Source organism: Arxiozyma heterogenica (genome assembly GCF_036370985.1).
Source record: "Arxiozyma heterogenica strain weizmannii chromosome Unknown scaffold_27, whole genome shotgun sequence".
Taxonomy (NCBI): Eukaryota; Fungi; Ascomycota; class Saccharomycetes; order Saccharomycetales; family Saccharomycetaceae; genus Arxiozyma; species Arxiozyma heterogenica.
Window position 1 is genome coordinate 635,148 of NW_027042680.1, and position 15,020 is coordinate 650,167.

The following is a 15,020-nucleotide window of genomic DNA, read 5'->3' on the forward strand; positions in this document are numbered from 1 at the left end:
GAAGAAAAGAAATTAAAAAATAAGGGCTGATTGGAAAATTATCCTTTTGAAATCCCCATAAATAAATAAAGAATAAAGGTTTATAAAAAAATGGAATACTATAGAGGAAAACTTTCCTTTATCACTAATTATAGAAACTCTTTTTCCTAAATAACCAGGGGTTGTTATGAACGTGAACTGTACAAGTATCCAATTCCAAACATTGGTAAGTTAGGGTTCAGGTAAAAAAAGAAACAAAACAATCAAAATGCAAAAGAAAAAAAAGAAACTTCATAGGCACTCTTTAAAGGCAATTTATTGGTTCAAGATCTTATCACTGATTATTCTTTAAAAGGACAGGAAAACAATTGTAGATAAGATATTTGTCTGAGATATTTACTGCAATAATATTCTCTTGACAACCCTATATGAGGAGCAAATTGAATATTACATCTAAATGCTATTTTTGTGTGGCACCCTTGCTTTGCTTATATTATGATACCAGAATCGCTTTTTATTGAGTAAAGTTTAGCAATTAATAAAATAAGCTATATAATGAAACACTTGCAGGTAACTTTGTGATATGAAATAGATTAAACTCAAATTGAATAGTTAATTATTTGCCAACAGTCTGAGGAAACTCATTGAAGTGTTTGTGCACTCTCTTTTCCATTGAGTTGATTCTATGTATTTCTCCACCAAAACTTTTTTGATCACTTTTCTCTAGTGAATCTAATTCATAATACATATCAGTCCTATTAACCCATTCCATAAGTTCAGTAAAATTATAGTCATGTGTATTTAATAATAAATTCTTTTAATTTATCTGGAAAAAGCAAAGATTAGGAGGTGGCATAGAGAAAAGTCGTAAACTAGATTTTTTTTATAGGAATCATCTTTGTTTCAAGGTCTGTGAGGGTGTGGACGAGGTCTTTTTCGTATACTACATGACAGTTATATCTAATAAACATAGATAATTAAGTTGAAAGGCCTGGTATGCCAGCATATTTTACTATACTTTGTCCTCTTTGAATTAGAAACGTTGAAAGAAATAGCATTGTTTAAGACTTTTAATTTCTACACTGAATTTTTAACTGAATACTTTTTATAAGAGATTACAGCTTATTGATAGAATATACACCTTATAGTGTTTTTGTTTTTAACAATAAAATAAAATCTTGCCACAGTCGCATTAGAAAAAGCTGCTTTAAACATACTAGAAAGTAGTTTCTTTTCTTTTAGAGGCATTTGTTCATTAATTGAGTTATTATTTATTTATTTATTTCTTTTGGGGAAGCGTTTCCATGATATAATTTCTATTGAATAGTAGTAAAATATTCCCTAACCCCAATGCTTTTTCTTTCACGCCTAAGATTTTAAAACTAATCAAAAATATAACCCTAATTTTAAATATCAAAAAGAGCCCCATTTTTAAATTCCCACTACGAGAATTTCCATATATAAAGATTGTACAAGCCGATTTATTTTTTTTTTTTCGTTTCTTTTTCCTTTTGGTTTGTGAAATAAGCAAAACTTAAATGTGTTGAATTTTCTTTTTCTTCTTTTGTCTTCCTTGATATTCTCTTTGTTGATTATCTCTCTATGCATATACATTATTTTTTTTTTCGGTAAAGCACTTTTCACAATCCAAAAGTAGTTGAAAAAATGTATTTAACACAGAAAAAAGCTTTGGAGTAATTCATATTTTAATACTCATTATTTTTACTTGTTTCTTGTCTTTTTGCCACCATTCCTTTCCCATCCGTTATTGAACAATTTGTTTCCTTAATCCTAGCCCGTGTTGTTCATTATTTCTTTCTTCTTGCTGATCAATAAAAGATTACGGTCGAGGAAGTTTGCAGTTATTTTTTTGAGAATAAGTGAGACAACTCATCAAATAAAACACAGTATTATCTACTTATATTCATCCCCATCTCACAGGATACTATAATAAAGTTAACTTAAAAAAAGGAAAAGAAAAAAGAAAAAATGGTGAGCCCTGCAGTTACAAACATTGTTTTCATGCTTGTCATGATGCAATTATCTCGTCGTATTGATTTAGAAGATGAAACTATTATTATGTACGTTAGAACAGCATATCTAATTTCGGTTGTCTCTGCCTACATTGTTTACCAAATAGTGAAACAAAAAATTGTAGCTAAGAATGATTTGACTAAAGTCAAAGTTGTTACTCCAAAGAACCCAATGAAGCCAGAAGAATCTGAAAAAGTTAAATATATGACTGTTAAAGAGTACGATTTGGAACAAGTAGATCAAGCTATCAAGGGTATTTGGACTGGTGTGGCCATGATGGCTTTTATGCATTTATATATGAAGTACACTAACCCATTATTTATGCAATGTTTGAACCCAATTAAAGGTGCATTGGAACACAATGTTACAAGAATCAATTTATGGGGTGCCAAAGCTGAAGGTGACTTACAAAGACCATTTAAATCACCAAGTATTCTTGATGCTTTCATGAAGAAGCCAGAAGAGAACACTGCTGTTGAAGCTTCCTCTTCCTCCTCCTCATCTCTTTCTTCTTCTAGTGAACCAAAGATTGTCGAACTAAAAGATGAAAAAACTTCCACTACCACCACTACTTCTGAATAAAATGAAGGTGTATATATGCCAAATCCTTATTCAGGTTGTTTTTCCACGTCTCTTATAAATTATTTTTATTGTAAAATCAGATGGATGCATCCAAATATATATATCTATGTACGTATTATATTGCAGTGTATGTATCTAATTGTGCCTGCTCTATTTTTTTTCTTTTTTTCATTTATATATTTTTGATACAATATAATAATTACATTTAAAATCTATTAACCCACGTTACAAACAGTCTTAATGGACTGTTCTATATAGCTTGGAAGAATATAAAAAAAAGGAAGACCTTTGTTAGATATGAAAAAGAGTTAATATTATGATATATTTATTTCACCGATTAGCAATAAGTAAATAAAAAAAAAGCATACAAAATATTAACTTAAAACTTTGTGTAAATAGATGAATGGCAATATCTCATTCATAATATCCAAACTATCATCTTCATTAACTAATATAATAATACGATTTGTTATTGTCATAAAATTTCTTAATAAAATTTGTTTTATGGGTAATTTCATAATGTAGAAACCACTGATATTTTCGATATATTCCACAATCAACTTGCAAAATAATCTGCATTTGTTTATATAATCATCGTTAAATCTGTTATGGTTCTGATTTTCTTGGAATTTATTCCACAAATTCAAACAACTGCTGCTTGAAATCTCAATTGAATATCTATCTAATAATGAATCCTTCTTTTGAGATTCAAACATTATTTTTACTGAATAAAATTGCGAAGCACTTTTACCTGGTATCAGATTATCCAATATATGAAACATGTCACTATTATCAAATGTTACTGGCCATAATATTACACCTGTTTCGTCTTTCAACCATTGAGAAAATTGATTCCACAATTGTTGATTTAAACTAAGATCACTGTTACAACTGGACACAATCATCCTCTGATCATGTATGTTACCATAAAAATGCAATTCGAATTGATCATTTTTTATATAACAACTATAGCTCCCATTTCTTTTTATTGCGTTGTTTTCTTCAAACACCAAATTTATTTGCAACAATTCTTCCAATTCGTAGATATTGTCAGAATTCAAAATAATAAATCGATTTAACCCATAGAAGTTACATTCAGAGGGCATCTGGCTATTGTTGACTAATATATATTACCTAATATTAGACGATGCACAGTATGTTAAAAAAGAAAAATAGAGAACAAAATGTGATGTTGTAAGAAACATCATATGTCCTTCTATCGCCTTTTTTTTAAATCTTTCTGTAATTTTTTTTTTTTTCATTTTTCTTTATGAGTTCACAATAATGATTTAAACATTATATATTCACAGACCGAATAGACAAAGGTATAATTGATATTGAGTATGTGCAACATTACATATGTTAAGATTCCCTACACATATTGTGGATACTCAAAGACTAAACAATATATTACATTTTAAAAAATTATATTTATCAAGTTAACCAAAGCTAGGATCATCCATGGAATAATGTAAATATAAGCATACACACACACACATACAAACATATATATGAGACTGAGTCGAATAGAAATATTATAACAACAATAATTAGAAGAACTTTTCAGGTAAATCTAACCTACCATATCTAAGAAAATTTTCGTCATTATGCTTGTAGGTATTTCGAGAATAACCTAAAACTATTTGATAACAGTGCCTTTTTTTTTAAAAAATCATTAACTGTTTGATGACTTATCAAAAGAGCATTATAGACCTATACGTAGATTGAATCAGCCTGCAAGCACATTCTTGAGACGCGTCAGACACACGCCTTACAATGACTAGAATATACTCTGAATCGTCTATCGGTAGGCTTGTTTAATTGTTTGGCTATTTGTTTGTTGGCATTTTCAGCTTAATTGTTGTAGTCTCCTTGGGATTCCATTCATCTCTTTGTTTGGTCTTGCTTTCAATCGTTTCTTTTTCTTTTTCGGTGAAAAATTTGACCTGTGATGCCTTTGCAGAAATAAAAAAAAAAAAATAATTTTTTTTCTTCACATCTTGCTAATAGATATCGAGCCATCTGTCCTTCTTGGGAAAGACAAATATATAAAAAGGTTACTTGGATACAATGCAAAGATGAGAGTTTCATTTTGCCTGCCTTATAATGTTTGTTTTTTTTGATATGTTGAATTTAGAACAAAGTATAAGAAACAAGCATCAGGTTTAATATCCTTTCCTCCCCCCAAAGAAAAAAATGTCTGAAGAAATTACTCACCCAACTATTGTCGACGGATGGTTCAGAGAAATCTCTGATACCATGTGGCCAGGTCAAGCCATGACCTTAAAGGTTGAAAAGGTCCTTCACCATGAGAAATCTAAATATCAAGATGTTCTTATCTTCAAATCTACTGATTACGGTAATGTCTTGGTCTTAGACAATGCCATTCAAGTTACTGAACGTGACGAATTCTCATACCAAGAAATGATTGCTCATTTAGCTTTAAACTCTCATCCAAATCCAAAGAAGGTTTTAGTCATTGGTGGTGGTGATGGAGGTGTTCTTAGAGAAATTGTTAAGCATGAATCTGTTGAAGAAGCTATTCTTTGTGACATTGATGAAGCTGTCATTAGACTTTCTAAACAATACTTGCCAAACATGGCCGCTTCTTACAACCATCCAAAGGTCAAGGTTCATGTTGGTGATGGTTTCCAGTTCTTAAGGGATTATCAAAACACTTTTGATGTGATTATCACCGATTCTTCAGATCCGGAAGGTCCAGCTGAAAGTTTATTCCAAAAACCATATTTCGAATTATTAAATGATGCTTTGACTGAAAGGGGTGTAATTACTACTCAAGGTGAAAGTTTTTGGTGCCATTTACCTATTATTAAGAAAGTCAAACAAAGTTGTCGTGAAGTGTTCCCAGTCGTTGAATATGCTTGGACTTCTATTCCAACTTATCCAAGTGGTATGATTGGTTTCATGGTTTGTTGTAAGGACAAGAATGCTAATGTCAAGAAACCATTACGTTCTATTCCACCAGAAGAAGAAGAAAAACAATACAAATATTACAGCAAAGCCATTCATGAGGCTTCTTTTGTTCTTCCAACTTGGGTTGCTAAAGAATTAAAATAAATGTGCTGTTAGCATACTTCCTTTTCTAAGGTGACTCTAGTGGTAATTTTACCGTTTATCTGTCTTTTTCTTTCTTTTTTACATTAAATACATTCATATTCTAATATATGTTCATACATATATTTATTATATATATACACATACGTATATATATATAATACTTGTAAAGTTCCTCGCACTGTCAATTTTTCACTATTCTATTGTATGTTGTTATGCTTATTAATAGATAATCTTTGCATCTTTCATACAATTCTCCCAACTTGACTGCCATCTATATCGTGATTCCTTTATAGCTCCTTTTTTCAAACTTTCAGCAATACCTTTATCTTTCACTGCAAATATTATGGATCCATGTAACTCTCTTCTATCAGCAAATTTTAGACCATTGATGTTGTGTTTAACTAATTCATCTAAAGTAGGATAATTAAATGCGATAACTGGAATACCAGATCCGAACATATCCAAAATCTTCATAGGTAGATCAAGTCCTGAGCTTGAATTATGCAATGAAATACCGTAATCACATAGGCTTAGCAATTTGGGGTAGTCTTCTGGACTCAACCATAGAAATTCGATATGGACACGATTCCAACTTTTGAAAGCGTTCACTTCTTTCACAATTTTGGGTTTCAATGGACCCTTTCCTGTAATTAGACATAATATTCTTGGCAATGTCTTGTCAAATTTTTCAAACGAATTTTCATATATCTTTAATGCACCTAATAGAATACTTATATCTTCATCTGGTGTAAATGATGTAGAGGTAACAATAATCTTATCACCACATGATAAGTCAAACCCTTTTGGGATAATATTTTTAAAAAATGGTTCTGAAAGAATAGCTGCAGTCCTTTTTTCTATGATGGACTCAGTATTACTCTTATCAGTGTCTTCATTAGTACTGTTAAAAGGTTTGAATTGAGAAGCTGGTCTATCATATAAAACATAACATCTATTCGAATTGAGCCAAAACTTATTAATAAGAAAATCTTTCATGGTATTAGTTACGGTCAAATTATAATCAGCCATATGGGAAAAAACTAACTCAACAAAAATAGAAATAATTACTAAAGGATGAGAGGTATTCCCATTATATTTCAATCTTAAAATAGAATAAGCTAAATTGTGCCAATCGATAATTAACTTTGTTCCTGTAAGAATCCTGTATAGTGCCACAATAGGTAAAATGGGGATACTTGGTGGATTTTGAATCAGAATATAATTACTACCTCTTAGTTCCCAGAGATGTTTAATAATTCCAAAAAATTGGTAGAATACTTTCTGTATCATTTCAATTATTCCATTCTTTGATGATTTAATTCCTTGTAAAGTATGAATAGTAATATTATTATCTTTTAATATGAATTCAGGTAAGGTACTATCTACATAACCACATAATTCAACTTGAAATCCCTTACTGCTAAAACTTCTTGCATGGTAACATATACGGGGTGAATGACCTAAATCTCCTAATACATATATGATAATTCTTTTTTTCATTGATCCAGACCCAACCAAAATATATGGAATTATGTAATAAACCACTAATGGGATACTTAAATACATAATAATAAGGCTTATTAGCCATTTAGGTAGTTCGATGTCCCACATTGAAACTTCCTTTTTTTTTTACTATAGTACTATTAAATCACGTTAATAAATCGCCAATATTAGTATATTCTTTCTATTGATTTGTGGATGGCTTCTAATGTCAATAATAAACCAATAACAAGCTTCATTAATTATTTAAACCGATTGTTGTCTGAGGAACCCTCATCTGGTATTATTTCCCTTTTTATTCCATTCCAGGCTTTACTATTCGAGTCTTATTGGGAAACTTTTTTTTTATTCTGACAACCCGTTGTAAATGATCAGATTTCGATATTTTTTTAGTTTTTTACTCTAATAAAACCAAATCTAAACTAATAAAGATATCTTGACAGAAGAACGGAAAACTAATCATGATAGACTATAGTGCTTGGTTGGAGGTGTTTTTTGATAGTTAGCTACATTTTCTATTGGTAACTTGTCACTAGTCTTTCACCACAAATAGTTGTAAAAAAGGTTTTCTATTCACTTTACAGTGCAATTATAGCTTTAAGGAACATCCTTTATTGGAATCCACTCGAAAGTTAGCAAGATTAAACAAAACCCAATATAGTGTGAATATCGTCTAAAAACAAGGTTAAGTAAGAAAAAAATAAATAAGAATATAATGTCCTCCAACTTAACTGAAGAACAAATTGCCGAGTTTAAGGAAGCCTTTGCTCTTTTTGACAAGGATAATAATGGTTATATTTCCTCTAGTGAATTAGCTACTGTAATGAGATCTTTAGGGCTTTCACCAAGTGAAGCTGAAGTAGCTGACTTAATGAACGAAATTGATGTAGATGGTAACCATAAAATTGAGTTTAGTGAATTTTTAGCCCTTATGTCCCGTCAGTTAAAATCAACTGATTCCGAACAAGAATTACTCGAAGCCTTCAAAGTTTTTGATAAAAATGGGGATGGTTTAATTTCAGCTGCCGAATTAAAACACGTATTAACATCAATTGGTGAAAAATTAACTGATGCTGAGGTTGATGACATGTTAAAAGAAGTCAGTGACGGTTCAGGAGAGATTGACATTCAACAATTTGCAGCTTTATTATCTAAATAATACTATTGATATCCTTAAATACACGTATCGTTGGTTATGAAGAGAATAAACATTTAAATATCTATCATTAAATATGTTATTAAATATGGAATATATGCACCTAATATATAGTTTTATATATGCACTTGAAAGCAAATATGTTAATAGATACTCTATCGTTGATAATCTTACATGCTTTTTGTTTTGACCCTAAAAATTAGTATCTTTCGAAATATCAGAATTAATCGATGATGATGTGATTTTCAATGCTGGGCAACAAGAACAAGATGTATTAATGTGATACAGTCTTAAAAGAAAACTATTCATCAATTGATTAAAAGGTATATATTTATATAATCTTCATACACAATTTCAGGATATATAAAATAAAAGAAAAAATGTATATTTGTCCATGTAGAAGTTCAAAAATATTGCAAAACAATATCTGTTCAATTAGTATGAATTCTATCATGCGAAGCTGGTACAGCTTCTTTTTTATAAATTGCAAATGGATTTATGTCATCATCATTACTTTGAGAACCTATACTTTCTCTTGAACCATTATCAATCTCATTTGGTAAAGGCATTCTGGCTCTTCGATTTGTAGGAACAAATGTGTCATTATGGTATTTGGGAATTGGAGGTTGTTTCCATGTATTTTGTGGGATTAGTGGCTGTACTCTTCTACTTGGAGGAATTGGTGGTTGTTCTCTAATTAGTGGGGAAGGGGTTTGAATTGATTCTTTCGCAGCCCTCTCTATATGTGGATGATCTACTATAGAATTGGATGTATTAGTCTTCAAACTGTTTATGGATGTTTCATCAGTGGCATCATTGCTGTTCAATATATTGTCAAGATTTTTTGGTTTGGGTTTAACGGCTGGAGGTTGCTTTTTGCTTGCTTCAGAATAATTTTTTAATATAGAAGCCGAATGAGCCTTTTCAAACAAAATTTTATTCAATGCCTGAGGTTTAGGCTTAACTGGAGGTGGTGGTGTACTTTTATGTTTTTTAGTATCATGAATTGACATGTTGGTTATTGTTGAATTTAACTCTTGAATAAAAGTATTAGATGGGTTACTAGGAGAATTAGAATGTGAAGATATATTCTGAACCGGTATTGTTTCTTCTTTCGGTTTATTACTTAGATTTATTGTATCATTATGATTAAATGAAAGTATTGAACGAGACTGTGGCTTGGAAAGATTGTTATAATGACTCGCACTTTGTTCATGTTCATGTATTTCATCTAATTTATCCTGTACATTATTCTTTGAGGTATTTGATCTAAAAGGTTTTGGTGGTGGTTCAAACTCTGAAATTGGGTGAGTTATTGATTTGGTTGAGGGCTCCTCTATGTAGCTTGCTCCTGTATTGATAACAGATTTTTTATCGTTTGATATTGAAGTACTTTGTTTATGTTTTTCTGGTAATGTTGGTGCAGGAAAAGACTCAGCATAGCTTGAAGATGATTTTCTAGTCAATGTCCTACTTTCTCCCACATTAGAATCTCTTCTAAACGGTTTTGGAGGTGGCTGAAACTTAACATTTCTTGCTGTATAGACCCCAGTAATAGGATTATTAGTTTGCATATCATCATTTCCTAAATTGTTTTCCTCTATATTTTGTTCCATAGATTGATTTGAATTGTCTTCTGACTTTTTATTGTTTATATTTCTCTTAGGTAACAATGGCGGTGGTTGACTTATTGATTGATGGTTACCAATAGGAGCAGGGGAATATACTTGTGGAGAATAACTACTATTTACTGATCTACTTCCTTCATTGTCAATACGTCTATGGGGCTGAGGAGGTGGAGAAAAATTAACTATAGGTTCATGATAAGTACCTGAAACAGTGTTATTTACCTTTTCTTCTTCTTTCTTATTTTGTTCTATATTTTCTACAGAATTGTTTGGTGATGTTAAAGTTTCAGACATATCAACTGTAGAAGTTTGAGAAAATTCAGCATTAGTTGTTGTCGCAATCTGACCTATTTCTGGAGAGGAAGAAATTATATTATTTGATGATTGATTGAAAGGAGTATCTCTTTGAGAATGTTTTACTGTAATACTTGGAGAATTTCCTGTTGATGAGTCAGCATTACTTCTGTCTTTATGCATTGGTGGTGGAGCAAATTTACTTAGGTCTACTTCTGGTAAGATAATGGCTGGCTGCTTTTTCTTCTCTTCATATTCTTCTCTATTAAATGGTGTGACCTCAAAGTGAGGGCCTATACTAGATGGTGTAGAATTAATAGATTCTGACCTCTCGAAGTTATTAGTTTGTTGTCTAACTGGTATTGGAGGTCTTGGGGGAGGAACAGGTAAAGGCCTTTGTATTTCATTTAGTAAAGGTTGGGGTTTGAATTGTTGAGTCGCTTGCATATATTGAGTTTGTAATGGAGTATTTCCTAATTGTTGATTTTGTGTGCCATTTTGAAAATTTGCTGTCGAGACATAATTTTGTGAGGATATTGGAACTTCATTATATTGTGCAATATATTGATCATTAGGTTTCTGAGGAGTAATATTGTGAGAAAGAGGTTGCGATAAGTTCTGCTGTTGTTGGTAACCATTTACTTGCAAAGTATCTGTAGTATTGTATTGGTAATTAACATAATTTTGTTGTGGCTGGTTCTGATATTGATTGTTAGCAGCTATTGTTTGCTGATTGACCGCTTGGGTTCCAGGTGGAATATTTAATATGGGTGCTTCGTTTGCACTGACTATTTTTCCATTACCAGCATATTGTTTTTGACCTTGTCTCAATGGAGGAGCAGGAAAACTTTTCGGATCACTTAGTCTGTCAATAGATACTGCGTCATTTCTCTCTGTATCAGAATCAGTGTTATTGTTGTTGTTCTGACCTTTCCCTTTATGAGCATTATATTGGTTTTTACCCAGGTGATAACCAGTCTTGGCAACATATTTAGTTCCCTGATAACCATATTTTCCAGCAGTTAATAATCCTGATTTAATGGAGCCTTTATTTTTGTTCCAAAAATCACTCATTACTTAAATGATAAATCAATAAAGTTAATAATCGTCCAATGGTTTTATGTTTTTGAAAAATCATACTTAATTTAGAAAAATGAACTACGAAACAATTGTTGTCAAGAACTATTAATTAGAACAATTATATAATTGCTATCAAACATTTAAGACTCTATTTTGTAATATCAACTTCTTTCGAACTATAGAAAAATGAAAATTTTGAAAAAAAGGGGTAAGAGAAATAGAAAAATGGAATTTGATAATAACCCAAAGAAAACATAAAAATCAAAGTAAGCAATATAAAAAACAGATAGGAATCTTCCAATATAAGATGATATAACTGTCTGTTCGGTTTTGTTAAATGTAGAATATGGAAGTATTTTTATAACATGAGAATACAAGGATCAAGAATATTTTTTGAAATTTCTTTGTATGTAAGTATATGTGTTATATCTAAAAAACGTCCAAGAATTTCCAAAAAATAATTATTTTAGTCACTAATTTTAGTTAGGTTAAATGAGAGAAATTAGTATTAAAACAATAAAGATCTTTATCTTTCTATATTAGATCTAACAAGGAAACCAGAATATTAAACGCGTGTATATTTTAAAAGGCTTTCCTTTAGATGTAGGGTTTCAAGTTATTATCAAAACTGATAGAAATATTAACAGGAAGGTTATTTTTATATATGACAGATCAAAAAAACATCTATTAAGTTCTTTTCTTAGTTACCCAAAATGAGGTATAATTCACTCATGACACTAAACATAACTTGAATATTCATAATCCAATTGGTCAACATTAGATGCTAGATGACTATTAGTAGTAATTATTTTGATGGTTTCTTTTTCAGAGAAGTGAACATTAGTTATTAGCTTGTCAATAAGGGTTCGTATTTCTTAGATTATCTAAGTGTGTTTTCCATAGGATGATACGTCAGATCATCTAACATTAAATGCTTATTTATTGGTTTTTTAAGATAGTGTTAGAAATGGATAGTGGAAAAGGTAGACATAACTTGGAGAATACGGTACCTTGTCAACTTCAGTAAGATTATTAGCTTTAGATGTTTTTATTGGTAATATACTTTTTCTAACTTATTAATTTAAGTGGTTTGGCACGCTTTTATAGTTTACTTTAGCTAGTTTACATTTCTAAGGATAGAAATTGTACATCTAAGAAGGGAAACCAAAAGAATATTTAAAGGAAAATAAAACTACGTTGATCATCATCGAGATATTGTTTTTTATTGTTTTTGATGGGTATTGTCACAGTGTGCTATTCAACTTTAAAGTTTTCCTTTGTAACATTCCTGATATAACTGTTTAGGGCTTTGTTTAGAAAAATGAGAGTTGACGATATTTTTCTAAACTTTCCTTTTTGAAAAATTTTACAAACATACATAAAAACAGGAGTAACCAACATAAAGTACAAGAGAGCAACCAAGAACAGACAATAACGAACAATAACGAACGAGAATAAGGTACAAGGAACAAAAAAGGTATTACCTAGGTTTAGATATATAGTATATAAGTGTATAACTATTAGGCTATCTGAGATTAGGAATATAGATATATAGACATATAGGAATATTACATCTAGAGATATAGAAAGAGTCTATATCTTATATCTATCCAAGTGAAATATTATTGAGATTTCAACAAGAATTACCGTTATCAGAAACACATAACCTCAGGGTTATTACAACACCCAGAACAAAAAATGAAGGGTGCGAGGTTCGAACTCGCGCGGACACCGTCCAACAGATCTTAAGTCTGCCGCCTTAGACCACTCGGCCAACCCTCCTTGAAGTCCACAATTTGTTGTAGTATGGTATGGTGAAATTCTTTGTGTATTCCAGGGAAGCGCAAATAATATTAATAGTCATTCAAGTAATCAATTATAGGCGATAATATAATTACTAAAATGGTCTTATATATTGAGCGGCTTATATCGAGCTAATTTATTTATCCAAAGTTACTTAACTTGTTACTTGCTTGTTGTTCTCTTTTTGTTCATATATAATATATAAATTATTTACAAGAAACGGTTATGGAAGATGATCTTTTATCTCCAGAAAACGTTGTCCTTTTATATGTTTTCTGGAGCTCGATCGATTATTCAGATTAGTACGTTAATGACTTGACTGATTCACCCTAAAATTTATTACATTAATTTAGGTGCACTAGTGGATTAGAACTGCACCCCAATTCTCTAATCATGGTGATTAGTAATACACGTGGGACTTATTAAAACAATAGGTAAATTCTAGATTTGCCAAAATCTTATGTAATCCAATCTCTTTATTATGCAGCTTCTAATGCTGTAGCACGTGTATGGCTTATTAAGACAATAAATAGTTCTAGATTCATTCAGGATCTTATGTAATCTTGATGGTTATAACTATTCTATTCCACAACAATTGTTTGGTCAGTTCTAATCCACTAGTGCACCTAAATTAATGTAATAAATTTTAGGGTGAATCAGTCAAGTCATTAACGTACTAATCTGAATAATCGATCGAGCTCCAGAAAACATATAAAAGGACAACGTTTTCTGGAGATAAAAGATCATCTTCCATAACCGTTTCTTGTAAATAATTTATATATTATATATGAACAAAAAGAGAACAACAAGCAAGTAACAAGTTAAGTAACTTTGGATAAATAAATTAGCTCGATATAAGCCGCTCAATATATAAGACCATTTTAGTAATTATATTATCGCCTATAATTGATTACTTGAATGACTATTAATATTATTTGCGCTTCCCTGGAATACACAAAGAATTTCACCACCTCATAATACAACAACAATGGTTACTTTTAGGCACTATGGCCGAGTGGTTAAGGCGACAGACTTGAAATCTGTTGGGCTCTGCCCGCGCTGGTTCAAATCCTGCTGGTGTCGATTTTTTGTGTTATAGTTTAACTTAATATCATTATACACGATTTTCCAAAAATTAGATTTGTCTACTCGGACTATTGCTTATATATATAGTACAGTTTATATGCAAAGACAAAACTAAGATTTTCTTTTTATTTTCTCATATTTTATTTATAAAAAGATATTTTTTGAGCCTGGAAGTCCTGCTACAGTGATAAAATTCTTAAGGTATTTATTGTATTCAAAAATGTCTGATCTCTTTTACATAAAATTTGAAAACGTATCTGTGTGTGGAGGTGAAATATTGTAAAAATTGACTTATTAGTTTTTGTTCCTTGTCTTATTATATGATTTCAACTTTTAAAAGATCAATTTATTATCCCTTTTTATTTAATCAGTATTTCCTTTTTAGGTTTTAAAAGTATTATAAATAACATTGTTTAGTAGTTCATTTCTAATTATTTTCTAAATTATTTATATATTTTCATCTAATATTTTTAACATTTTTATTATAAAAAATATTACTCTACTTTGAGTAAAAAGTATGTAGATAAAACCCCTTAGTATCTTAAGGCTCCCTGATGAACGCTTTTATAAATTTTATTAATAATTTTATAATTACTGGAATGACATGTACACTCAATGTATTAAGATGTTGAGATTATTTTATTCAATTTTACTTTTATGTGTATCATTAAAATTAGTTACTAAAGAATTTTTACTAAAATGGAATTAAAATTATTTTATTTATGGAAAATATAATATTATAACTTGTTTATTTTTATATATAATATTATTGTTGGTTAAAAAAAACAAAGAAAAACAGA

At 30.4% G+C, this 15,020-nt stretch overlaps 6 protein-coding genes and 2 non-coding genes across 8 annotated transcripts; 4 read left to right on the forward strand and 4 right to left on the reverse strand.

The window, feature by feature from the left end:
- Positions 1-1,968: 1,968 nt before the first annotated feature.
- SND3 (Snd3p) lies at positions 1,969-2,595 on the forward strand (the record flags this gene model as incomplete). The annotated part of the gene is made up of 1 exon (XM_064859917.1): positions 1,969-2,595. One exon carries the CDS (start codon positions 1,969-1,971, stop codon positions 2,593-2,595), a length of 627 nt encoding a protein of 208 aa, XP_064713290.1.
- Positions 2,596-2,969: 374 nt separating this feature from the next.
- IML3 (Iml3p) lies at positions 2,970-3,701 on the reverse strand (the record flags this gene model as incomplete). The annotated part of the gene is made up of 1 exon (XM_064859918.1): positions 2,970-3,701. One exon carries the CDS (start codon positions 3,699-3,701, stop codon positions 2,970-2,972), a length of 732 nt encoding a protein of 243 aa, XP_064713291.1.
- Positions 3,702-4,791: 1,090 nt separating this feature from the next.
- SPE3 (spermidine synthase) lies at positions 4,792-5,673 on the forward strand (the record flags this gene model as incomplete). The annotated part of the gene is made up of 1 exon (XM_064859919.1): positions 4,792-5,673. One exon carries the CDS (start codon positions 4,792-4,794, stop codon positions 5,671-5,673), a length of 882 nt encoding a protein of 293 aa, XP_064713292.1.
- Positions 5,674-5,892: 219 nt separating this feature from the next.
- Positions 5,893-7,284, reverse strand: ALG1 (chitobiosyldiphosphodolichol beta-1,4 mannosyltransferase; the record flags this gene model as incomplete). Its single annotated transcript, XM_064859920.1, has 1 exon — positions 5,893-7,284. One exon carries the CDS (start codon positions 7,282-7,284, stop codon positions 5,893-5,895), a length of 1,392 nt encoding a protein of 463 aa, XP_064713293.1.
- Positions 7,285-7,888: 604 nt separating this feature from the next.
- CMD1 (calmodulin) lies at positions 7,889-8,332 on the forward strand (the record flags this gene model as incomplete). Its single annotated transcript, XM_064859921.1, has 1 exon — positions 7,889-8,332. The coding sequence occupies one exon, from the start codon at positions 7,889-7,891 to the stop codon at positions 8,330-8,332; it is 444 nt and encodes a 147-aa protein (XP_064713294.1).
- Positions 8,333-8,760: 428 nt separating this feature from the next.
- On the reverse strand, positions 8,761-11,325 carry AIM3 (Aim3p; the record flags this gene model as incomplete). The annotated part of the gene is made up of 1 exon (XM_064859922.1): positions 8,761-11,325. One exon carries the CDS (start codon positions 11,323-11,325, stop codon positions 8,761-8,763), a length of 2,565 nt encoding a protein of 854 aa, XP_064713295.1.
- Positions 11,326-13,030: 1,705 nt separating this feature from the next.
- On the reverse strand, positions 13,031-13,113 carry PWA37_003393. Its single transcript has one exon. It is a non-coding gene; the product is annotated as a tRNA-Leu (tRNA).
- A 1,022-nt stretch (positions 13,114-14,135) lies between these two features.
- On the forward strand, positions 14,136-14,217 carry PWA37_003394. The gene has a single exon. It is a non-coding gene; the product is annotated as a tRNA-Ser (tRNA).
- The last annotated feature ends 803 nt before the right edge of the window (positions 14,218-15,020 follow it).